The following is a 25,240-nucleotide window of genomic DNA, read 5'->3' on the forward strand; positions in this document are numbered from 1 at the left end:
TTGAGCAGTTCCAGCTGGGGGCAGGTCACTGTTACAACACACAGTGGGAAAGCCACAGTCTTTATGATAACAACAAAACCAGCTGTAACCACGTGAGATTTCTTATTGTACAAGAAACTTCAAAACCCAAGGATCCCAAGATATGTTACAGTCCCTGCTAACATTTGTCCTGCTTAGCACCCTCTACACTGTGTCTGAGTCGGTCCTCACACCAGTGCTGTGAGGTGGGGACAATCAGCTCCTGCTTAGAGCACGAGGTCACACAGCTAGGATATGGGACAGTTAGGATTTGAGCACTAGTCTGGGGAGGTCCTGAGCCGGCCTGCCTCGCCGTCTTCTCATAAGAAAGGGTGCTGTCCCTTCACAGGAAAGTGTTCCACAGCTGCAACTACTTCACATTCTACAGTGTGCTGCTGTGCCTGGGGGCCTGCCTCTCCAGGCTGCTCATCAGCTGCATCGAGGGCACATGGCTGACTGCCCTCGTAGACAAGGCCATCATGCAGAATGGCTATGAGGGAGCAGACATGGGTAAGTGGCCCATCCCAACTGGCCACAAACCTGGGGAGGGCTGGTCTTGCACCTTTGTAGAAGCTTCCTGGAGGTCAGGTATCAGCAGTTCACAGTTCATACTCTTCACTTGTGCTCAGAGCTTATCTTCCCGTGGAGGCTATAAAGCTGAGTGGGAAAAACATTCAACCCAGTGGTTAGAAGGGAGTTTAAGTCTACTAAGTAACCAGCACTTTTGACAGACCTTTGAAGTGTAATGGAGGGCAGAAACAGGTAGCGGGATTCGAGCTGAACAATTAGAAGTTTAATTTATGGATGCATGGCTTAGACATTTTTGAGAAAGAATGCCTCTTAGATTTAATGGTGTCAGTTGGAAACTTATTTAGTCAAGAAAATGGTCTGTTCAGTTGAAATACTTCAAAATCAGCCATTTCTGTGCAGCAAAGGTAGTTTTTCTACTTCGGGCCCACGTCTATTCATGCAGTCATCCATTCGTTATGTGACTGATGCCTTCTCTCTATTAGCCACAGCAGCTCCCAGCCCCTTTGAGATTCAAATTCCTCACAAGATGGATGGACTAGAATGTGATCTCTATGAACCCTTGCAGCTTTTTGTACCTCATTTTCTAGATTCTCAGCAAAGACACAGGCACCATTTAGGAACAAATTGATGCTGGGCCAGCCTGTGACCTACTGCCTGGCTTGATTGCCTTTGGGATTTTGGGGGCTCTATGTGGACCATTATCACACCAACCCATGCTCATCAGCTTTTCTCACATCCTGATTGCAGGCCACAGGCTGTCAAATACTGGGGCCTAAATCAGTCAGCAGATAATGCCTGCTGTTTGAATCCACACTGGGGTTGAACTCCAGGACACAAGTACGCTGACTTCCCTGGTATCCCTGAGATGCTTCAGGTTCCCCCTCCCCTGCCCCCTTTCTCCACACTCCATGCCCTGGGAGCCCTTCTACCTGGGAGATCAGGAGGCTTAGCCCCCTGTCAGCCTGGCCATGGGACCCCTGAAGCCTCGTGTCCTTGCCCTTCCAAATAGGCTCCTCTCTTTTTCCTGGAAATGAACTCTACCTCTGCTAGCTGAGTCCTCCGTCCCCCATTTCTTGGAGTCTCTGTCCATATTCCAGGCTGCAGGCCTGCTGCCCTCCACGATGGGGCTCAGTTTTGCCTAATCTGCCCTGTTGCTCACCAGAAGCTCTCTAGGTCACCAACTCCTGCCCCCTCAAGGCTCTATACTGTCTACTCCCACCCCTTCCACCCCTATTCCTCTGCTCTGACTTCTCCTTGGAAGCTCATAGCCATGTCTTATCTGTGGACATTCAGTGCCAGTCAGGACTCGGCTCATTTCTGTTCCTAACACTGTAGATACCCAGCTCTGTGGGACAACCTCAGATCCCTCCAGCCATCTTCATGTCCCCGGGAGTCCTGGTCCAGCTCCTCCTTTCACATGTCACACCACCCAGAAAGCTTTTCCAACAGGCTCTGAGAAGAACAGAGACAAGCTGCCCCTTCCCCTGGCCCATCTACTCTGATTCTATCTTAGGTTCCTGCCTCTCAGCTAGGTCCAGGATGAGGTGGCTCCTGTTGCAGACTTTGATCCATAACCCTAGACTGGTCATCCTCAGAAAATCAAAACCAGGCCATGGTTCCTGTGAATTTACCCAGATTCTGCAGACATGGTTCAAGAGTTGACACTGTCCTCCAGCATCTGCTCCAAGGCCACTCCAGGATGTCTGCCCCCTAGAGAAGATGCAGACTACCCAGAAGTTGTCCCCTGCAGTGTGATAGCCGGCACAACCACTGTCCATGCAGATAGCATACAGCACTGACTACTCGGGGCTGGCCACGAGCTGAGCTCAGCTGGGCTGAGTGATCAAGTCGTAGGTCTATTTCACTCCCTCGGCAAAAAGATCAGTACTAGTTTAGAGTTCTGTTGATCAAACTTTGCCCAATGATTTCCACCATTCATGGGTAGGAATAGCCTCAGGGAGTTGCATGTTAAGAAGCACTTAGTTTGACTATATGACAGAACTTTGTTTTACTGAAGCAGATGATAAATTATCTACATCAGGGCCTTTTAACTGTGTGGCTCTATTTTTCTCTGGAAGAAGTATGGCCTCAACCCAACAAGATTCCCATTGCTTCCTCCTTTCTATGTCTTATAGTGCATGGGATAGAACATAATTTATGATCCCTTCCTCCAATCTGGTAGGGCAAGCAGGAATACACTGAGCTCTCTCTCCCTTGGCCCTTGGGATGAGGAAAGGATCAGAAGTGACCTGACCTTGGTCACGTGGAAGACACACAGATTCCCTCTGACAGGGTGGAGTCACCTAGGAAATCCACCTGTCTGAGGAGGCAGAGATGGGGTGGATAGGCATTCTATGTGGGGGACAAGAAGAGCAGAGGTGTGGGAGGAGAAAAGCCCTGGGCATGTTTGAGGAGCGTGATCCATCTGGTGTGTTGAGTTTAAGAGTGTTGGAGGCTGGTTAGGCCATTCTGAGGAGGCCAGAATGCCAGGCTGGGAGGCCCAGGGCTTACCCAAATTCTTCACATTTCAAGCATAAGGTCTGTGATGTCCTGGGACCTGCTCAAAGTCTGACCATTCAAAGTCACTCACAAAGCTTGTGCAAAAGCGATGAGGACCCACCAACACGATGAGGGAAGTCCTGTCCACCTCGTGAGTCCCACAGGCACTGAAATTCAGTAATCATTAGTGAGCACCTATCGTAAACTCAGTCGTGTTGCTAGGTGTGTTTTCCTCTTTTAACTTAATCCGCACAACTAAGCTTTGTCATTCTGCTTTCAGAAACTGAGGAAACTGGGACTCAGAGTGTTGGGATCCCCACACCACCAATTTCTAGTTGTGTGACATCCGCCAAACTACTTTGCCTTTCTGTGCTCCTTTTACCGTATATATAAATAGGGAGTGATACCTACCACATCCAAAATTCTTCTGAGGACAAAACGAGTTTATGCATTCAAACACTGTCAATCTAGTATGTGACATGTCCTACACTCCCCATAAATATCAGTTATTGTTTTTTGTAATGTGACACTTTGTGGTGATCTGATGACTGTCTTCCCACCTCTCACTGTTCTCCCAGATCCATGAAGAAAGAGGCCTTCTCCAGTTTTACTCACCATTACCAAGTACGTGCCTGTAACGTGGTAAGATCTTGGAATGAGTAAAAGAACAAGGCTATGATGAATGAATCTTTCAGCCATGAATTCAATACTGAAATCACTACTGGCATCATGGACAAGTGGGAACGAGAAGAAGATCAGGAACACGGGGTTCTGGTTTGAGCTCTGCCACTAGCACAAATCTCAGTTTCCCTGAATGAGAGCTAGTGCTGCCATCACAGTCAGTGCTCCTCACTTGCAACCAGCCAGTGCTTACTGAGCACGTGCTACATGCATTTGCCATCCCAGGGACAGAGGACACCTAAGGAGATGAGGTCCTGCTGCAGCATGTGGCACAGGCCTCTCTTGCAGCTCTTGCTGTGATGGTCTGTCAGTCTCTTCCCTGGACTCCTTGTGAGTTCCTCAAGGGAAGCAATCAGGTGTCTTTCATTCATGATGGCATTATGTATTGATAAAAAGTACAATCCATCAAGACGATGTCACAATTTTAAACACACATATCTAACAGCAGAGATCCCAAAACATATTAAGCAAAATCGACAGAATTGAAAGGAGAAATAGACAGTTCTCCAAAATAATGGAGATTTCAATACTCCACTTTCAAAAAAGGATATTACAACCAGACAGAAAATCACTAAGGAAATAAAGAACTTGAACAACACCATAACCAATTAGACTTAACCTTCCACCCAAAACAGCAGAATATGTATTCTTCTCAAGTGTATATGGAACATTCCCCAGGATAGACCATATTTTAGGCCCCCAAACAAGTCTTAGCAAATTTTTAAAAAAATTGAAATCAAATAAAGTATAATTTCTCATCACAATGGAGTGAAATTAGAAATCAAGAACAGGAAGAAAACTGGAAAAGATCATAAATACATAAAAATTAAACAATACAGCATTAACACCCAGTTGATGAAAGTTGAAAATATGAGGGACACTAGAAAACACCTTGAATAAAATGAAAATGAAAATACAACCTACCAAACTCTTGGAATGCAGAAAAAGAGATGCTCACAGGGAAATTTATAGTTGTAAACACCTACATTAGAAGAAGAAAGATCTCAAAACCATAACCTAACTTTACACCTTGAAGAGTAGAAAATGAAGAGTAAACCAAACCTGAAACCAGCAAAAAGTTATAATAAATATAAGAGCAGAGGTGAAATAAAGAACAGGAAAACAAGAGGGAAAATCAGTCAAATCAAAAGTGTTTTCTCGGAAAAAAGCAATAAAATTGGCAAACTTTTAGCTAGACTAACCAGCAAAAAAGAAAATGGATAAAATTATTATAACCAGAAATGAAAGTTGGATATTACTACAGACTCTACAGGAATAAAAATGATTATAAGATTGTACAGTCTTCTTTGCCAATGAAGAAGCCCTCCCAGCCCTGCATGAGGGGGTGAACTCTGCTTTTCCTAAGGACTCTGTAATGGTCTCCCCCAGGAAGCTGCCTTGCAAGTACTGCTGATTCTCCTGAGGACCTACACCCACCAGCCCCATTTGCTACTAGGCCTAGTAGCCTCAATTCCCAGCATGTCCCAGAGACTGAAGTGTAAAATATGACCCATGAGGAGTTGTGCTATGTTCCAAAATAGCTGCATCCTTTCCCCAGTGTATACAGAAACAAATCTAGGAAAACTGTGTGCAAATGGCTATTAAGGGGTTTGGATAATGGTGGAAGGAACATAAAGTTGGATCCGGTCAAATTTATTGATATGGGCCAACTAGGCAGAGATTCTCTACTCTTTGCTGTGTCTTGAGAGAATACAAAGAGTTCCAGCAGTTTGATTGGTTGCCTGGAATACACTAAGTGAGGCTGACCTTCCTTGGTCTCCTATAGAAGAAGGTATCCAAGGCTTAGGTGATTGGAATGTTAGAATGTATTTATCATGAAAGACATGCCTACCCACCCCAACAGGGTCCAGAGGACACACTTGCACTACTACTGTGGAAATAAATTCATGAGGGCAGCCCCAGAGTCCGTGAAGAGCTCTGTGGCCACTCTCCTCTTTAGGGCAGACATTACAGTGGAATTGCTGCCAGTGACCTGGGATCTTGATATGCAGTGAGGACACCTGGATCCCGGGGCAGCAGAGACCAAGCAGAGGCACTGAATCTCAAGAGACAAGGTGGTTATGGTTTCTGTAATGGATAGTGGAGTCAAGGCAATAATGAGAATCCATTTGACTCACAGAAACCTATGGTGGTAGCTAGTTGATCAGAGTGTCTGTAGAGGGAAAGAGAAGGCAGTTGATGAAATTCTTGATCTGTGTAAGAATAGTTCTAGATCAAGTGAACAGAATCACTGCAACAGTCATGGCCCTTCAAGCATTTCCCAGCCTTGAGCCACTTGAGAGATACAGGAGCCCTGGTGTGAAGGGGAGGCTGAGTCCCTTGAGTAAGGATCTAGATATACTATTTAAAATTAAAACGTTTAATCTTTTCCCAACCTTCCCCTAAAGGATATACATCCTTTTGTGATGGTGACCATAATTAGGGAAAAGGAAATAATCAGAATTATAGGGATTATTGAATACAGGCTCTGAAGTGACACACTAATTCCAGGAGACCCAAAACATCACTGTGCTCCATGAATCAGAGTAAGGCTTATAGGATCAGGTGATCAATGTAGGTTAGCCGAGATCTGTCTCATAGTGGGTCTAGTGGGTCCCTGAGCCCATCCTATAGCTTTTCCCCCAGTCCCAGAATGCTTAGTGGTAACTGACATACTCAGCAAATGGCAGAATGGGGTTCCCTGACCTGTGGAGTGAGGGCAATTATGGTAGGGACGGCCAAATGGAACCCACTAGAACTGCCTCTACTTAGGAGAATAGTAAAATAAGAGAAATACTGCATTCCTGGAGGGACTGCAGAGATTAGGACCACCACCGAGGACTGAAGGATGCAGAGGTGATGAATCCCACTACATCTGCATTCAGGTCATCTCATGGCCTGTGTATAAAACAGATGGATCTTGGAGAAGGATGGAGGATTGTCATAAACTTAACCAGATGGTGACTACAACTACACCTGCTTTCCCACATATAGTTCCATTAATTGAGTCCTGATACCTCGTATACAGCTTTTGATCTGGTAAATGGTATTTTCTTTATCTGTTATAAGAGACACTAGAAATAGTTTGCTTTGGCCTGTCAAGGCCAGCAATAAACTTTCAATGTCCCACCTCAAGGTGTAGCAGCTCTCAAGCTCTATGTCATAACTTAGTCTACAGGGACCTTGATCACCTTTCTCTTCCATGAGGCATAACACTGTTCCATTACTTTTCTGTTTTTTGGGGGGTTTTTTGGTGAGGAAGATTGGCCTTGAGCTAATATCTGCGTTCATCTTCCTCTATTTCATATGTAGGATGCCGTGACAGCATGGCTTGATGACCAGTGCGTAGGTCCACACCCGGGATCCGAACCCGCAAACCCCAGACCAGCAAAACGGTGAGTGAACTTAACCACTCACCACCACGCCAGCGCCTGTTCCGTGACATTTTTGACATCATGCTCATTCAACCTAGTCAGCAAAAGTAGCAGCTGTTTTATTGGAAGACACTTGCATGTCAGAAGGTGGGAAATAAATGAAATGAATCAGGGGCCTCTCACCTCTGTGACACGTCTGCGAGTCTAGTGGTGTCAGGCCTTTTGAGGTGTCACTTTTATGGTTAAAGATAAGTTGCGGCATCTGGCCCTTCCTACAAATGAAAAAGAGGCATACTGCCTAGCGCGCCTTTGTGTATTCTGGAGGCAACATATTCCTTATTTTGGTGGGTAACTCCGGCTCTTTTACCGCAAGATCCAAAAAGCTGCTAGTTTTGAACGGGGCCCAGAGCAAAGAAGGCCCTGGGGCAGGTGCAGGCTGCTATGTAAGCTACTCTGGCATTAGGGCCATGTGATCAAGCAGATCCAATGGTGATTGAAGTGTTGGTGGCATTTGGAGATGTTGTTTTGTGGCTTTAACAGCCTCCTAAGATGAATCACAGCACAGACCCTTAGGATTTTGGAGCAAAGCCCTACTATCCACTGAAGACAACTGCTCAGCTTTTGGCTTGCTGCTGAGCCCTAGGAGAACTGAATGCATAACCATGGGCCACCAACTTAGCCCGTGACCTGGGATGCCCGTCATGAACTAGGTGAGGCAGCACCCCACCGTCCCATGAAGTGGTGTCTACGAGGTCAGTCTGGAGCAGGGCCTCAGGCACAATCAAGTCACATGAGTGTGTATACCCAATGTCTGTGACCCCCAGCCCTGACACATTCCCTTCACTCTCCCAGACCACATCTATGGCCTCATGGAGGATACCTACAATAAGTTGACTGAGGAAAAGAAGACTCAGGTCTGCTTTATATATAGTTCTATGTGATAGGCAGGCGCCACGCAAAACCACACCAGCTGAAGCATTACAGTGTCTGTGTGGGACATCCCTGAAAGAAAGTGACAAGCTACAATACTCCCAGGGGGCCCAGACTTAAGCAATGCACCTGGTTGTTTATTTTGCTTGGAGGGAGAAATGGCCAGAGATAACGAGTCAAGTTCAGTTCACAGAGGCACGATTTGGCTGGCTGGTCAAGAGCTTGGAAGGAATGTGAGAGGAACATTGGTGGCAAGGAGGTGTGGAGAAGAGGCATGTGCCTATACTTCTCTGAATGGGCAAAAAAGGTGAATTTCTTTGTTTCCTATAAGAATGCGCACCAAAGGGTAACCTCAGCAGAGGAGGATTCTAATAGTCAAGTGGACAAGATGACCTGTTGTGTGGGCACTACCCAGCTTCTCTTCCCAGCCACTCCTGTCGAGGCCCAAGGGGGCCATGAACAAAGTGGCTGAGAGGCAGGAATGGGGGTTATGCATGGGTTTAGCATCGTGGACTTCCACTCATCGAGGTTGATCTGTCCACAGCCACTGCTGAGTGCCAAATCTGCCAGGAGCCTAGACCAAAACAGGGTCCCTGATAGGGCACTATTCCCCAGGGTGATCAGGAAGCAACCAGGTGGCAGGTGATTACAATGCACCTCTTCTACCATGGAAGGGGCAGTGTTTTGCTCTTAGTGGGTTAGACACCTACGCTGGATACAGATTTGCCTTCCCTTCACACAATGTTCCTGTTAGCTACCATCTGTAGACTCACAGAATGCCTTATTCACCATAATGGTATTCCACTCAGCATGGCTTCTGATTAAGGAACTCACTGCCCATAAATGAAGTGCAGCAATGGACCCATGCTCATGGAATTCACTGGTCTTTTCCTGTTCCCCACCATCTGAAGCCGCTGACTTGAGAGAAGAATAGGTGTGTGAAGACGCAGTTACAGTACTACTACCTAGGTGGCAATACCTTGCAGGTTTGGGGCGGTGTTCCCCAGGAAGCTGCTTATGCTCTAAATCAGTGTCCATTATATAGCACTGATTTTCCCATAGCTGGGATTCACAAGTCCAGCAATCAAGGGTGGAAATGCGAGGGGCACCGTTCACTACTACCACTGTTACCCCTCATGATCCACTAGCATAATTTTTTTTCATGTTCATGTGACCTTATGCTCTACTGGTTTAGGGATCTTCATTCCAAAGGGAGAAAACACATTGATTTCTTTGGACTGGAAATTAAGACTGCCACCCAGCCCCTTACGGCTCCTCTTGCCTCTGACTCTACAGGCAAAAGGAAGAGAGTTTCCATGCAGGCCGCGGTGATTGATCCTGATTACCAAGAGGAAACTGGACTGCTGCTCCACAATGGAGGTAAGGAATACAGGAGACTCCTTAGGGTTTTCTTAGTATCACGTGCCCTGTGATTAACGTCAATGGAAAACTACAAGAAACCAGTCCAGGCAGGACTACGAATGGCTGTGACCCTTCAGGAATGAAGGTCAGGTTCTACTACTGAAATTGAAAAGGGTTTGCAAAGAACCACAACCAGCTGAGGTGCTTGCTGAGGCAAAGGGAATATGAAGTGGGTAATGGAAGAAGGTAGTTATAAATACCAGCTATGAAAGGGTGACTACCTGCAAAAACATGGAGTGACTGTTATATTTCTTCCTTATTCAGGTATGAATAAGTTTGAGTATTTTGTGTATTTTGTACATTAGTTAAATTTACATAAGTTTAAAAAAGCAGTAATACATCTGATAAGGGCTTAATCTCCAAAATATATAAAGAACTCATGCATCTCAACAACAAAAAAACTACCAACCCAATTAAAAAATGGGCAAAAGACCTGAACAGACATTTCTCCAAAGAAGATATACAGATGGCCAACAGACACATGAAAAGATGTTCAAAATCACTAACTATCAGGGAAATGCAAATTAAAACTACAATGAGATATCACCTCACGCCCGTCAGAATGGCTATAATTAACAAGACAGGAAACAATATGTGTTGGAGAGGATGTGGAGAAAAGGGAACTCTCATACACTGCTGGTGGGAGTGCACTGGTGCAGCCACTATGGAAAACAGTATGGAGATTCCTCAAAAAATCAAGGATAGAACTACCATATGATCCAGCTATTCCACTGTTGGGTATTTATCCAAAGAACTTGAAAACACCAATTTGCAAAGGTACATGCACCCCTGTGTTCACTGCAGCGTTATTCACAATAGCCAAGACTTGGAAGCAACCTAAGTGCCCATCAAGGGACGAATGGATAAAGAAGATGTGGTATATATACACAATGGAATACTACTCAGCCATAAGAAACGATGAAATCCAGGCATTTGTGACAACATGGATGGACATTGAGGGTATAATGCAAAGTGAAATAACTCAGAGGGAGAAGATCAAATACCGTATGATTTCCTTCATTAAGTAGTAGATAATAACAACAATAAACAAACACATAGGGACAGAGATTGGATTGGTGGTTACCAGAGGGGAAGGGGGGAGGGAGGAGGGTGAAAGGGATAATTTGGTACATGTGTGTGGTGATGGGTTGTAATTAGTATTTTGGTGGTGAACATGATGTAGTCCATGCAGAAATAGAAGCACAATGATGTACACCTGAAATTTTTACAATGTTATAAACCAATAAAAAAATAAATAAATAAAAAAATAAAAAAGCAGTAAAAGATTGAGTGATATGTACCGTTGTGCAAACGTGATTCTCTTATGGATGACTGTAAGTGCACTTTTGACAAATGGATGCCCAAAGGTGCAATAAATTGTCGCCCTTCTGCTATATCATTGGGCACAAGGGTTATTAAATGTTGCCACACGCAGGATCAGTTCTCAGGAGCCTCATAGTCCTGCAGTAGAAACCCTGCGGGCACCCTTGACTACCTCCTCGTCCTGATTAGACATGGGAGCTGGCGCTTCTCTTTCTATTTGGAGCTAAAGTATAGTCTTCCCTATCTTTCCTTTAGCAAATCACTTTCCTGGATGGCTGTGCCATGTCAGGAAGGGCCTGGGCTGCTGGGAACCAGGATGTATGCTCAACACCAGCTTGCACTGTAAAGGCCTCCCTGGCAGAGTCCAGCCTGCTGTGTGTCTGAAGGACACTTGCAGCCTTCTGATGGAGGAGGATAGCTCAGAACTGCCAAGCAATTCATCTGGGCCTTGACTTACAGGGTGTTTCCAGACGTGATGTTCAAAAAGCCACGTGGGAACCCTTTAGTTCCTGGTCATGGGGTGGGTTCTCAGGGTGAGCTCAGAGCAGTGTCTGTTCACCACCAGATGGGAAGCACTTCAGTATTTTGATTGGTAAGACTGTGTCCATTCATGGCCATGGATCATCAGTGTGGTGGCATTCCCTCAATGGACCTGCCTACACCCTCCCCTCTCATGCCTCATCTTTCAAAGCTCCCAACAGGAAAGGTTCACAGCCCCCATGACACATAACCACAGCACAAGGCTGTGGCAAATAACACAGCCATCCCAGGGGGCTACAAAATCTATGGGTTCAGGCCCATCTAGCCCTTTAGGACACGTCAGTAAAATCATGACTGAATGTGTAAACTGGCGAATGTCAGAGACCATGGACTTCAGAACCACACAAACCCAGAAGTCACCTTGGTATGCAACGGAGAGGGTGGTGGTTTTCTGTGGCCAAATAGAGGGACCCATAGCCTGGGAAATGAAAACCCATCCCTGATCCACCAGATCAACTCCCTCAGGGAAGAGTGGCCACAATGTACCTGACAGAGGCTGGGGCCTCCAGGACATTTCCTCCTGAAACAGCATTACATAAGTACGTGAAGGGATGCTGGAGAGCCTAGTGTGTAGGCAGCATAGACATGACGGAAGGAGGCCCAGATGTAGCCTTAAAAGCTGCATCACAAATCTTCGCCTGTGGATAGAAAACAAGCAGGAAAAGGAAGTCAGAGACCTGGACAAGGATCCCAGGAGGATTCAAATCTAGGTCAGGGGTGAACACGGAGCCCCTAGAGGGGCCTGAGGAAGGAAAGTCCTGCCTGCCTTTAGACCATTTACAAGTGACCTTCCTCGGGCCTTGTCCTCTCCCTGTGCACGTTTTGATATTTTTACCTCGTTTTCCCCACTTACAGCTGATGCAATTCCAGAGGTTGAACTAGAAAACTACAAGTTCCTAAAATGTGATCAAAAGAAACCTCAACAAGATAAGCAGAATGTAGAAAGGCAGCCCCTGCCTGTAGCACGACATGGTCCTGGGTAGTGCTGTTTTAAAGACACCCACATTTCAGTGGTTGTTGCTCTGCCTGTGAAAGTACCTTCAACCTTTAAATCCCAACAGAATGGGCACCGGGCCGTGTCTGCTCCTGGAGCAGCTGAATGATACTGAAATGAACTTGTCCTCTGACTTAGGAGTGACCCCACTGGCCAGGGAAGGGGCTGGCCCTTCTCCCTTCTCCTACATACAATAAGCTGATGACCCAGAAGAGTTCTTGATTCAAGGAGAAATGTGAGATTCTATGTCTCCCTTACATGCCGACAGAAAGCGACAGAACCACACCACAACTCCCAGGCTATAAAGGGAACAGGACTTTAATATAATATTCAAATATGGCATTTATTATTTACAACACATAACTACTGTCACTCCCCAATGGGTGAATAGGCGCTGGGGTAGACATGTCAGGGAGCTGGGGTGGGGTCGTCCCCGCTCTCTTGGGGTTCACGGGGCCCCAGGAATCAGCTTGCAATGCTCCCCTACCCATCAGGTGGGAGGAGCTGGCCCGGTGCATCGCAAGCGTCCCAGCTGTGTCCCCGCTGCTGAGGATGCGGCTGTGATTGGCCACTGGTATGGGGCTCGGTGTTGGGGCCTGGGGGCTGAGTAGAAGAGTCGGGTTATCTTGGGGGCCCTCCCTCAGAACCATGGCACCACACCCTGTCCCCACTGCACTGGGTGCTCCAGTCCCTGTGCTCAGTGCTGTCAGCCACCAGTACCCCATTTGTCCCTGTCACATGAGCGATCATTTAGTATCACCTATTTTACAGAGGAGGAAACAGAGTCTCAGGAAGCTGGAGAGAGTCACCCCAGTCACAGGACTGCTCAGTAGTGGAGCTGGGATTCCAGTGCCAGCTGTCCGACTCCCAAAGGCCACGCTTAGCCCGAAGCTTTACTGAACCCCTAGGAGTCAGTCACCCCGGCCCAGACACTCACTCACCCTTGACCTTGATGATGGCCGGTTCTTCTTGGCCTTGAGTATTCTGCTGGCCAACTAGGCCTGGGGCCCTAGCTGGCAGGACAGGCTGTAGCTACAGGACACAGAAGCACCTGTGAGTCTACCAGGAGCCACACCTCAGGTGCCCCCCCACTGCCTGCCCAGCAGCTGGAGTCTGGGTGTCCCAGAGGTCGCAACACGGTAAGGCCTGGGGCTGACCAGGGGGCCACGGAGACAGGCTCTCTGGACTGGCCAACAAGGAGGGTCCACCTCTGCCCTCAGCCAACTCCTGCCTGGCCTCACCTATCATTCTCCTTGAGCAGCTCCATGTCCTGGAACCAGGCCCCAAATCACTCCTCGGGCTCTAGGTTGTAATTCTTTGCAGCCACCTGGAGCAACAGGATCTCCCTCATGACTCGGTATTCCTGGGGCCAGAGGGAAGGAGAGGATGGAGACAGGGCCTGGGTGGGGGATGCTGCAGAGGCCTTGTGGGGGGTGAGGAGTGGGGCAGGGGACCAGTCCTGGGAACTATCCTTCCCTCCAGTCACATGCAGGCTCTACCTGTTCTCAGAAGGGGAATAATCAACCCCTCCTCCAGGAAGTTTTCCTTAACGCCATCCTCCCCTCAACTCACCTGCCAATTGGATGGATCTCCCTCTTCTCTGTTATCAAACTCTTCCTCTCAATCTAAGATACTGGGGGTGGAGCCAGGGACTGTTCTGCCCAGAGGGTCTCTGATTTCCACCTCCTTCCCCTCCCCTGCAGGGAGGGCCACAGCTGCTCACCTCAGTCCTTTTCTCAAGGTTGATCTCATTCCCCTGGAAGGCAGACAGCCAGAGTCCATCAGAGCCCCCCAGCCTGACTGGCCCTCTATGCCCACCCCTTCTCATGGTGCACGACTGCCAGGTCCCCAGAGGGGGCCGGGCATGCAGAGAAAACAGGACTTGGACCTAGGCTGGGCTCTGGGCTCCAGAGGAGGAGGACAGGGGGGTGAGGCTGAGGGATCCTCTCTGATGACAGACATGGAGGCTGAGGCCTCAGGCAGAGGGGACTGCTCAGCCACTTATGTGCTGCCTGACTTGGGGGGACCCGACATCTCTCTCCCCCATGGGCAGCATGGGACGGAGAGGCTGAGTCCAGCTTAGATAAAACCTCACGCAGCTGTGCCATCAGGCAGCTCTGAGCTTCCCCAGCCTGGGGATAGTTTCTCAAGTGAGAAACTATCAAAACCACAGCCTGCCCAGTCCCCCTTTCCCCCTCACCCCTCCTCTCTTTCCAGACCTCCAGCCTCCACTCTACCTTGGTCATCAATTCTCTTCTCAAGGACTTGTCATGGCTATAGAGCTCCTTAAGTTTTTCTGAGCTCTCCCTGAGGGGAGTGGAAAGAAGGAAGGATAAATTGGGGGATAATGAGAGGGGTCTGAGTGCAAATCCCTTTTCTTTGCAAACCCAAGAGATGCAACCTGCCTGGAGGAGTGTTCTCACTGGGTTCCTCTGAGCGCTAAAGTCTCGTGGGACTGGGCGGGGGCTCTCCTGTTGGTCACTGGGGTCTCCATTCCCCAGCTCTACAGAGCACCTCTGTTTGACCACTTTGAGTTTCAACTGGGCATAGAGTTCTGTTGCCATAAACACTTGAAAATCTCCAATGTGGCTCAACCCTGGCATTTAGGGAAACTGAGTCCTGAAGCAGAACTGGTGCACTAAGGACCCCGGGAGGCTTAGAGACCCCCCACCGAGGCCCAGGCCCTGTCCCCAGCATTTGCTGCCTCCCAGGAGTTCCCACGTGACTGAGGGGGCAATGGCAGACATACGAGAGATCCCCCATCCACCCTGGTCCTCCTATGGAGAGGGGCCTACCCACTGGGAAACATCCACCCACTTGTTCTTCAGGTGGCTTATGGAGGTTTTCTGCAGAGCAGAGATGACAGCACGGAGTGAGGAGAAGTTCTTCAGGATCTCGCACTCCTGGGGAAGGAAAGAGAATGAGCTGTGAGGTGGGGTGCTGGAGACCCGCTTGCTCTAGCTTCAGTCCCCTTCTATTTAAATCTCTCCTCCTGGATGAGACAGATGCTCAGGGAGCCCCAGAAGGGCACATTTAGGACCCAGAGAGTAACACTCACAGGGAGGAGGATTTTAGCTCAACCCAGGGAAGGAGCCAGGGAGGAAGTGAGCATCCTCCCACTGGGACCTGGAGTCAAGGTCAGCGGGCCCCTGGAAGGAAAGGCCTAGGGACTGTGCAGGGGCTTAGACCACACACTGCAATCCTGGGAGCTGATAAAGGTGGAGAGGCCGTTCCCAAGGCTCCAGAGAGGGGCTCCACTGGGCCTCCCGCAGCACACCTGGGCCACTTGGATGCAGTGTTCCACCACCCTCGCCCTGTCCTGGGCCGTCATGCTCGGGTCCCCGAGGCAGGTGGTGACGACGAGGCTGACCACCCTTCTGAAGTGGTCAACGGTGGCTCGGACGGTGGGTGCCAGGTGCTCATTGCCGGGCTTGTTCCTCTTGCCCCAGGTGGATCCCAGGCACTGAGAGGGTACCACCTTCCGGAAGAGCTCCTGGGGAACAGGGGGAGTGTCACCCAGCCCTGCCACACCCCAGCTCCGTGTCTACCACCCCCAAAGTGCCGCACAGGGGTCACGGTTTAGAGCTGGAGCTCAGGAAGCTCAGGATGTGGTCTGAGCCTTGTGAGAGTCCCTGGGTTTTCTTCTCTGTCCACTGCAGGCACCCAGCACAGGATGACCCAGGACCCAATACTGGCAGGGAAGGGAGGGGGCATTTGCACCCAGCCCGTCCTGGCTAACTCCAAGCTCCAGACGGTGGCTCAACTAGGCTCATCCCAAGGGGGCATCTTCCACCACCCTGATGCCCCCTCTGGTCCCACTCCGATTCTGATGCACATTCCCCTGCGGCAGCTACAACCACAGGCTCTGTCTGTCTCCCTTGTAGTGAAGTACACATCAGGTCTCTAATAAATGCTGAGGCTGTTGAGCCTCCTGAGCAGCCGGTTGGGTCACCAGTGACCTGGCTGCACACAGTGAGTTCCCCTCCCCCACTGATGGGCCAGGCCCCGCGCAGCTTTCCATCTCTTCTACCTCATGGAGCCGGCACAGCCACTCTGTGCAGCAGGTCCTGTTAGTGTCCACCTCTACGGTCTGCAGGTGGACAGCAAAGCCTTGGGGGTTCAGAAAGTTGCCCAGGTCGTACGGTTGGTAAGGGGGAGCACCAGGATTTGGGCCCAGGTCATAGGAGTCCGGATCAGGTCTGGGGCACTGATGGCAGAGGGAAGGCCTGCCCCTCCGCCCTGAGAGCCCAGCTGCTCACCACATCCATCACGGTCAACAGCTCCGCCACCAGCTTAGGAGGGAAGGCCGTGAAGTTAGGCTTCTTCTCATCCTCCTTAATGGCCACAGGTGGAGATGGACTTCCCACTAGAAATGATGGTCCAGGTGACTCCAGCTCAGCAGCTCCCACTCCTGCTGGAGCCGACGTGGGCCCTTGCTCCAGCTCCAACACTGCTGATGGAGGGGACGCTGGCTCCAGCGCTAGAGGGGGTGGTATTGACGGAGCTGGAGCCAGCTCTACCTCCACCACTGTCCACTGCCCTGCTTCTGCCGCCGGCTGGAGCTCTGCAGCTGGCGCTGCAGCGGGATAAAGAGAAAGGTTCACCCACATAGCTGACTTTCCACGTGTCCTTCCAAACACAGGAAAGATCCCACTTCCCTTCCGGGAATACCCAGCCTGCAGGCCGCCTTACCCTCTGGCTCTGCCTCAGTGGCCTCCAGAAGCTCACACCGGGCAAGGGAAAGAGGGTCACAGCAGCTCATCTCCTAAGCAGGCAAGGTGACCTGCATGTACATCCCCTTTAGCTTGAAAAAGGGACAGCCCCAGTCTGGTCTCTCCCTAGTTCTGGTCCAAGCCCGGCATCTCAAGGTCCTGAGTGTGGAGACCCTCTGCTCCTGCTCTCATCTCAGAGCAGCACTGGATGGTGCGGGTGGCCTCGTGCACCTGCCCCTTGTCTAGTGAGTTGGTGGAGTCGAAACCATTGGGCAGCTCCTCGACGACCTCCTGAGTGGAGTTCTGCAAAGACTGCCCGGGAGCTGGGCCAGAAGGAATCAGGGGCTGCTTGCACACTGCCACTGGGGCCGACCCCCAAGAGAAAGTCTGCTCCTCAGTTCAGGCACAGGGGGCATCCCTGCAAAGAACTGTGGTCAGGGAGGGAAAGAGATGAAACCTCTAGGGCTCGGTAACATATGAGAAGAGGAGCTCACCTTGTCACGCTGCCAGCCATGACCCTGTATGAACATGACAGACCCACCAGGCTTCCGACACCGAACTACCAGCTCCTGCCTAGGAATGACCCACCCCTCATGCCCTGCCTTCCCCCCTCCACACAGACACATGCACACACACACACACACACACACACACACACACACACACGAAGAGGGGCAAGGAGTGTGGGGCTGATCAGGTGGGATCACAGTTGTGTCCTGGCCTGCACTAGCCTTTCCTGGGCTGCCCTGTTGTTATCTTTCGCTGCCTCCTGCCAGATGCCCAGAGGCATCGGGGATGAGGGCTGAGCCAACGTCGGCAACGACGAAAAAGATTCTCTTTCTGGGCTTTTTTGAGCCAGATCTTCCAAAAATCGGGACACAACAACTAAACATCTTTGTCTGCTGACTGTCGCCAGTCAAGTGAGCTGGATGGGGGTCTGTGGGTGCCTGGTTACCAGAGTTCTAAGATCTGTTGAGGTCTATGACCAAAGAAGTGAGGTCATTTTTCAAGATTCCATTACCTGGGCCCCTTCCCTCAATCAGACTTGCCCAGAGCTGCCCCCTGCCCCCAGGCTGCTCACCCTCCTCCCCCATGTCATCTCCTGAACTGTACACAAGGAGCCCACACAGCCCTAGCCACAGCTCCCTGGAAACCTCACTCGGGTCCTAGCTTTGAGGAGACAGAGATGAAGGCAGACCTCCTTTTTCTTACCAGTTCTGCATCCTGGGAAAGTCACTGTGCCTCTCAGGTCCTCCCCAGTCTCCAAACCTGTACCATGGGGATCAGGCTAGAATCTACTTCCTAGGGACGTCACCCAGTGTATATGAGATAATATCTATTACCCCTGTGGGCTAGTGTCACTTGTACCTAAGGCCCAAACTTAGAGATGGAAGAATAATAATGAGGGGTGACACGCAGCACAGAACACCACTCAAAATAGGCCTGGGTTCCAGGAATGTGATATTGGGACAGTCACATCCAACTTGGCCTCATTTTCAGGTCAGCATCATGAGGGGGTAGAAACTAATGGAAATTCAGATATTGCCATACTGTGGCATAAAACCATTCAATTGTTTGCTGCTTTATGTAGAATCAGATCCAAGAGCCTCATCTTGGCCTATGAGGTGGACAGCCTCCACAGTGGTACCCAGTAAGCCCCACCCATGTTATACACCTCCCCGTGGAACCACTAAGTGGTTAGTCACTGGCTTCTGAACATAATAACAGCCAAAGTGACGGGATGTCTTGTCTAGATTTTAACTAAAAAAGTCTCTCACTTCCACTTACTCCGTGTCTCTCTCTCTCTGTCGAATCCCTGGAACTGAGGAATCAAATACCGGTGTTTTGGGACTGCCCAATGTGGAGGCCCATCGAGGAGAGAAGCAAGGGAGTGCCCAGGCCAACAGACAGAAGGGAACTCAGGCTCTCAGTTCAAACTGAACCCTGAAGGCTGAGAGTGAACTTGGGGGCCAGTCCTCCCCCCGTGGAGCCTCAGTTGAGGCCAAAGCCCCAACCTGTTAAACTCATTGAGGCAGAGGCGCCCAGCTAAAACCTGCCTGATTGCTGATCCACACAAATTGTGAGATAGTCAACATTTGTAGTTTTGAAATGCAAGGTTGCGGCAATGAAGTCAGAGAGGGAAAGGTAACTGACACAGCCCACCAGGCCCTGGCCCTACCTTCCACCCCAGCTCCTGTTCTCTCCTCCCAGGCTCCCTCCAGCCACACTGGCCACCTTTCTAACCTCTTCCGGCCAAACTCACTCTTGCCTGCAAGACTCTGCATCAGTCGCACCTTCTCCCTGACACACTGCTACCAGGCTCATGCAGGGCTGTCTCCCCCCTGTTATTCTGGTCCCAGCAAATGTCACCCCAGTGAGGCCTTTCAGACCCTCCTACCAGTGACCCCCAGCCCTCCCTCACAACCCCCTGCTGTGTTTCTCTACAGCACTTGCTCTTTTCTTTCTCATGTCTTTGCTTTTGTCCCTTTCTCCTCTAGATTGTGAGCTCCTGGCGGGCAGGGACCACTTGGTCATTTTCATCCTGCGCTTCGGCCCACCAGGGCACCCAGCACAGGGTGAGTGCTCAGTGCACAGTTGCTGAATCAGTACATGGGAAGCTCTTGCACCCCTCCCCCTGCTTATGACCAATTTTGATTGTGGAGATGAACACTAGTAAGAGGAGGTGCAAGTTGTTTCTGAGGCAGGGGGACAGCCAGAAAGACCTCTGCTTGACTCTTCGCTGCTCCAGGTGCTCAAGAAAAGTTCAGTGGACACTGTGTAAATTCCAGGTTTACAGCAGAATGACTTGATATATATATATTATGTAACGGTTACCAAAATAAGGTTAGTTAACATCCATCACGAAACAGAAATAAAAGCTTTTTTCCTGGTGATGAGAAGTTTTAGGATCTACTCTCTTAGCAACTTTCAAATATACGACACAGCAGTGTTAACTTGCACAGTGCTGTATATCAAGTATGTCTCAGTAGAACTGAAAAAACATAAAAACAAAAACTCACTGGCAACCACTGACACAAGAGGTTGCCTGCCTCCTGGTGGCCAGCACTAGCACTGCAGCCCTTGCCAAAACTCCACCAAACAGAAAGGAACTTTTCTTCAGGTGTCCTCAAGGCAGAGGCTCTCCAGGGTCCCAGGGGTAAAGGAGCAGGACCTGTCGGCTTCGAGGGAGTGGGAGCAATCTCGGGAGCCTACCTTTCCCCCCATCTTGCTGTCCTGCACCAGGTGTCCTCTTCACTCCTGAGGCATCCAACCTCAACCAGGACAATGAATCTCCCCTCCCTCCAGATGAGGGCCCCGACGGTCCAACAAGGACTGGTCTTCTCCCTGGACTCTGGACTTGGTGTCCAGTGCTCTAGCATCTTCTTCCTTATCCCCAGTTCTCATCCACCCAAGCCCCCAAGCCTCCTCAGTTCTAAAGGATCTCCAGGGGGTGGAAAGCATTTTCTCAGCATTGATGACAGTAGGTCATCGACGGAGAACCCACTCCAACAGACATGTTGCAAGCACATGGAACGCTTGGAGTCACCTGCGGGATGCACTCCACTTTATATAGAAGGACCCTCATTGAGGTCTTCTCTCCTGTTCCCAATGCCTACACTAGGGGAGGATGGGCTCATCACAGTTCTGGGTGCCCGCAGAGGTGGACTGCAGGACCCCAGTCCTGTGCTCCCCAGGCTGGGCCAGGGATGGGTCTGGAACAGGTAGAAACCTAGGAACCTTACACATTCCTCTGCCCATCTCTGCGCCCCTGGACACGTATCTAGGAGAACGGATGTTACTGCCCCGTGGGAGAGCTGCCTGCAACCTCTCTCCCTCTTGCCTCCTGTCACTTCCCCGGTGTCAGCTCTTTCTTGACTGCACCTCCGTGGTCCCCACATGAGAAGTCAGTGAGAGTGGGGGTGCCTGTGCACATGCGATGATGAGGGGAAAATGACCCCATATGGAGAAGGGTGGGCAGCAATCCCCTAGGATCTTAATGCCTCTCATTGCCAAAGGAAACCTGAGGGAAGGGGTGGAGCCTTGGCCAAGGAAGCTGGAGCTCTCTCTAGTCTTCGGGACCCGGACTACCTCCCGTGGTCTGGGCCAGTACCTGCCTCTTCCTGGGCCAGTTTACCAACTGTACAGTGAAGGGTAAGATGTGCAACAGCACAAACATGTGCTCGGCCAGGACAAGTCATCAGGCCCCATAGATACATTAAGTACGCTTTAAGTGTATTGAAGACATTAATATTGCTGTGCAATCATCACCACGATCCATCTTCAGAACTCTTCTCCTCTTGCAAAACTGAAACTCTATACCCATTCATGAATAACCCCCCATTCCTCCTCCTCCCAGCCCCTGGCAAACACCATTCTACTTTCTGTCTCTCTGAATCTAGCGACTTCAGGAACCTCATAGAAGGGAAATCACACAAGGTTGTATTTTTGTGACTGGCTTATTTCATTTAGAGTAATATCATGAAGGTTCATCCATGGTGTGCCATATCTTAGAATTTACTTCCTTTTTTAAGGATGAATAATATGCCTTTGTATGTATATACCACATTTTGCATATCCATACATCCCTGGACAGAAACCATAACCGGGCCCAAAAGCAAGCCCAAAATAAAATGGGGCCCCAGCCCGATTTTCATCAACTGTCCCCTGGAGACTCCTTTCTTAAGGCACGTCTCATATGATGTTTACTAAGGATCTAATCTTGGGCCGTGAGTTGTTTTTTTCAGAAACTCCGTTTTTGCTCCTTGAGCAAGTTTCAACTGGTTTGAGCCAACGAGACCACAAGATGGCTGGCAAGACTCAAACCACGAGTGCACAAGTGACTGGAGAATGACCTGGGGGACCAAGAACTCCCCTGTCGATGATGTTAAGGACACCGCCTTTCGAACGGGGGATGTATGACAGAACATGAAAATCTTCTGCGCTTGCAGAAAATGCCTAGGACTGCCCCCAACCTTCCTGCACCTGCTGCTTTGCCCTTAAAAAGCCCTTTTCAACAGCCCATCGGGGAGAAAGATTTAACCTTTGTCTGCTGTCTCCTTGCTGGCCAACCACGTAATACAGCTTTTTCCCTTCTACAAGAGTGGGTATCCCATGTTTGGCTTAAGGGGTGCATTGGGCAGCGAGCCCTTCCTCGGTTACAATACTTGGGTGGCTTCCATGTTTTAGCTGTTGTGAATAATGATGCTATGAACATGGGTGCTGAAATATGTCTTTGAAAACATGCTTTCAACTGTTTTGGGCGGGGGTATATGCCCACAAGTGGAATTGCTGGATCCTATGTAATTATATTTTTAATTTTTTTTAGGAATTGTTATACTGATTTTTACAGCAACTATATATTTTATATTCCTGCCACAGTGCACAAGGGTTCCAACTTCTCCACATCTTGGCCAACACTGATTCTACTCTTTTTCTTCTTTTTTTGATAGATGTCATCCTAATGAATGTGAGGTGGTCTCTCACTGTGTTTCTGCTTTGCATTTCCCTTATGATTACTGACGTTGGGCATCTTTTCATAAGCTTATCGGTCACTTGCAGATCTTCTTTGAGGAAATGTCTATTCAAGTACTTTGTTCATTTCTGATTTGGGTTGTTTGTTTTTTATTGTTGAGTTTAGGAGTTCCCTATTTATTCTGGATAGTAAGCCCTTGTCAGATACATGGTTTGCAAATATGGTCTCCCATCCTGTGGGTTGTGCTTTTACTCTGTTGATAATGTTTTTTGAGGCACAAAACTTTTTAATATCCATGAAGTCCAGCTTGTGTATCTTCTTATTTTATTGCCTGCTCCTTGGTGTCATATCCATGAAATCATTGCCAAATCCTATTTTGTCAAGTTTTGTCTTATGTTTTCTTCTAAGGCTATTATAGTCTTACATTTAGGTCTTTGATCCACTGGGAATTAAGCTTTGTATATGGTGTTAGATAAGGGTCCAAGTTGATTCTTTTGCATGTAGATATCCACAATTTCCAGCACAAGTTGTTGAAAAGACTGTCTTTTCCTCATTGAATAATCTTCGCGCCCTTGTCAAACATCATTTGGTCATATGGGTGAGGGTTAATTTCTGGGCTCTCAATTCTGTTTCCATTGGTCAACATGTCTGTCTTTATGCCATGACAATGTTGTTCCGATATTGTAGATTTGTAGTAAGTTTTCAATCAGGAAAGAATGAGTCCTCCAACTTAGTACCTCCTTTCAAGATTGTTTTGGGTATCTGGACTTACTTGAGATTCCATAAGAATTTTTGGATGGGTTTTTTTTCTATTTCAGCACAAAATGTCCTTGAGATTTTGATAAGGACTGCACTGCATTTGTTGATCTCTTTGGATAATATTGACACCATCACAATAAGGAGTCTTCCAATCCATGGTGATGGGATGTCTTTCAGTTCTGGTAGTGCCGGGCGGTTGTTCAGGTTGACGAGTGCTCGAGGTAGTCATGCAGAAACCCACAATTCCTCCTCACTGTGCCTTCACCATTTCCTTAGAACCCATCGACAGTCAACAGAAGGCAAAATGCATGTAAAATGCACGTGGGAAGTTTTCAAGGACTGGGTGTGCATGGAGCACACATTTCTTCCACTCCTCTCCATTAGCAAGAACCACGGACTGAACTAGCAGACCCTAACACAAGGGGCCTGCAGACTCAACCAGCAGACCCCAACAAATGGGGACTGTGGACTAACCAAGGGCTAAGACTGATGCTCTCTTAGAGCATCTTGTCAGTCTAGACTGACCCATTGACCCTGGACTGAAATGCCAGTTAGATCGGGAGCTCAACACAAAGACAGTGGATCTCAGATCCGAGAGGAACTTACCCACGGCCCTCAGAAACAGCGAAAAAGATGGAGACCTCAAAGGTTTTGCAGGTACCAATGCCTGTGTTTCTCATCTCCGAAGCCATCAGATGAGTCCTTTGAATCCCACTGCTGCCACCAAACTGTTACAAAACAAAATTTAACTGAGTAAATTTTAAACATCTTATTGGCTTTATTCAACAATTCATGAATCAGGCAACATCCAGTCTAGCAGAGAGAAAGGAGCGCCAAGGAGCTGGACAACATGAAGGACTTTTATAGGCAGAAGGGAGCAGGAACAAGGAAGTTACACTAGACACAACAGCGGGTTGGTTACTGCAAGGTTACCTTCCTTTAGGGGATGGCAGGGCTCCATCAGGAAGATGACCTACCTGCTGCTCATCAGGCGATCCCCCACTGACTGGTTTAAGATTCCATTCCTGGGAGGGCCAAAAGTCTAATTAAGTCTCAGCTTGTTGACATGGGGCTTAGCCTAAGCGGCTCCATTTGGGCCTGGTGTCTTGTTTTAAACACATGACTTCTGCTGGTCCCTGCTTTCCCCAGTTACCCCCCGGCTGTCCCTTCACTGACCATTGTTGGTCACACACCCACTGCACCTGCCTCCAGTCCTTCCCCCCCAACACCGTAATCTCACACACAGCTCCTCCCGACAGTATCATGACGTCTCCCACCACACGTCCCCTATACCTTCCACACTGCCAGCCAGATGCTTCACAAACACCACCACCATTTATGTCCAATGGGCTGAGAGGGCTGCCCGTGCACTGGGAATCAGGAGTCGCAGGGTCTGTCACTTGGCCTCCAATAACCTATTGTACCCCAGCTGAAGTGCTTACCCTGCGGAGAGACTCAGTTGTAGCCAACTCCATCGAACAACATCATCTTTGCCCCAGGCTTCCTTCAAAATGCTCCCCCCACTTTCTGCCCCAACCGCTCCTTGAGGGGTCATTTTGGGGTAGCCTTCGAGGCCACCCTGGTGATTTTGTGCCCAGGCACAAACATCCCTCGGCCCACAAACACTTTAACCATACCCCCTGAAATCATATAGCACAGGTAACCAGTCAATGGATGCAAATTACTGGTTTTACCTCCAAGACCGCTAATGAATACTTTACACCAGGAGCATCCACATTTGGGTTTTACTGTGGGCTGATATCACAAGGCTCTCACCCAGTGAGCTTCTCTCTTCCCCAGCCCTCTGAGCAGCTTGCTCCAGGATATATTCTGCAATACATCATTGTCTGTCTCTCAGACTGCTTCCCTCAGGTCGCAGGAAACTTCCCCTGAGTTTCCTGCCCTGACTGGCTACCACCAACCCATATAGACACTGTCAGTCCTATAGCACTGGGTGTTCAGTTCTACTAGGACTGACTGACTG

At 49.1% G+C, this 25,240-nt stretch overlaps 2 protein-coding genes and 1 long non-coding RNA gene across 4 annotated transcripts in view; 1 reads left to right on the forward strand and 2 right to left on the reverse strand.

Annotated features, from left to right (window-relative positions):
* The window catches only part of LOC131418749 (ral-GDS-related protein-like), a 393,378-nt gene that overhangs the window by 178,495 nt on the left and 189,643 nt on the right, over nt 1-25,240 (forward strand). The window lies entirely within an intron of this gene.
* Nucleotides 6,538-13,445, reverse strand: LOC131418758 (uncharacterized). The gene is made up of 3 exons (XR_009223029.1): nt 13,261-13,445; nt 11,805-11,956; nt 6,538-6,627 (listed from the first exon to the last, which is right to left on the reverse strand). It is a non-coding gene; the product is annotated as an uncharacterized LOC131418758 (long non-coding RNA).
* LOC131418225 (ral guanine nucleotide dissociation stimulator-like) overlaps nt 15,090-25,240 on the reverse strand; it is a 29,757-nt gene continuing 19,606 nt past the window's right edge. Inside the window, exons 2-5 of the mRNA XM_058562217.1 lie at nt 24,550-24,699; nt 23,918-23,984; nt 16,572-16,888; nt 15,090-15,215 (exon numbers count right to left, since the gene is read on the reverse strand). Coding sequence (XP_058418200.1) covers nt 15,090-15,215; nt 16,572-16,888; nt 23,918-23,948 — 474 coding nt within the window. The 5' untranslated portion in view covers nt 23,949-23,984; nt 24,550-24,699. The remainder of the gene's footprint in view (nt 15,216-16,571; nt 16,889-23,917; nt 23,985-24,549; nt 24,700-25,240) is intronic.

The sequence above is a fragment of the Diceros bicornis genome, chromosome 19 (genome assembly GCF_020826845.1).
Source record: "Diceros bicornis minor isolate mBicDic1 chromosome 19, mDicBic1.mat.cur, whole genome shotgun sequence".
Lineage (NCBI taxonomy): Eukaryota > Metazoa > Chordata > Mammalia > Perissodactyla > Rhinocerotidae > Diceros > Diceros bicornis.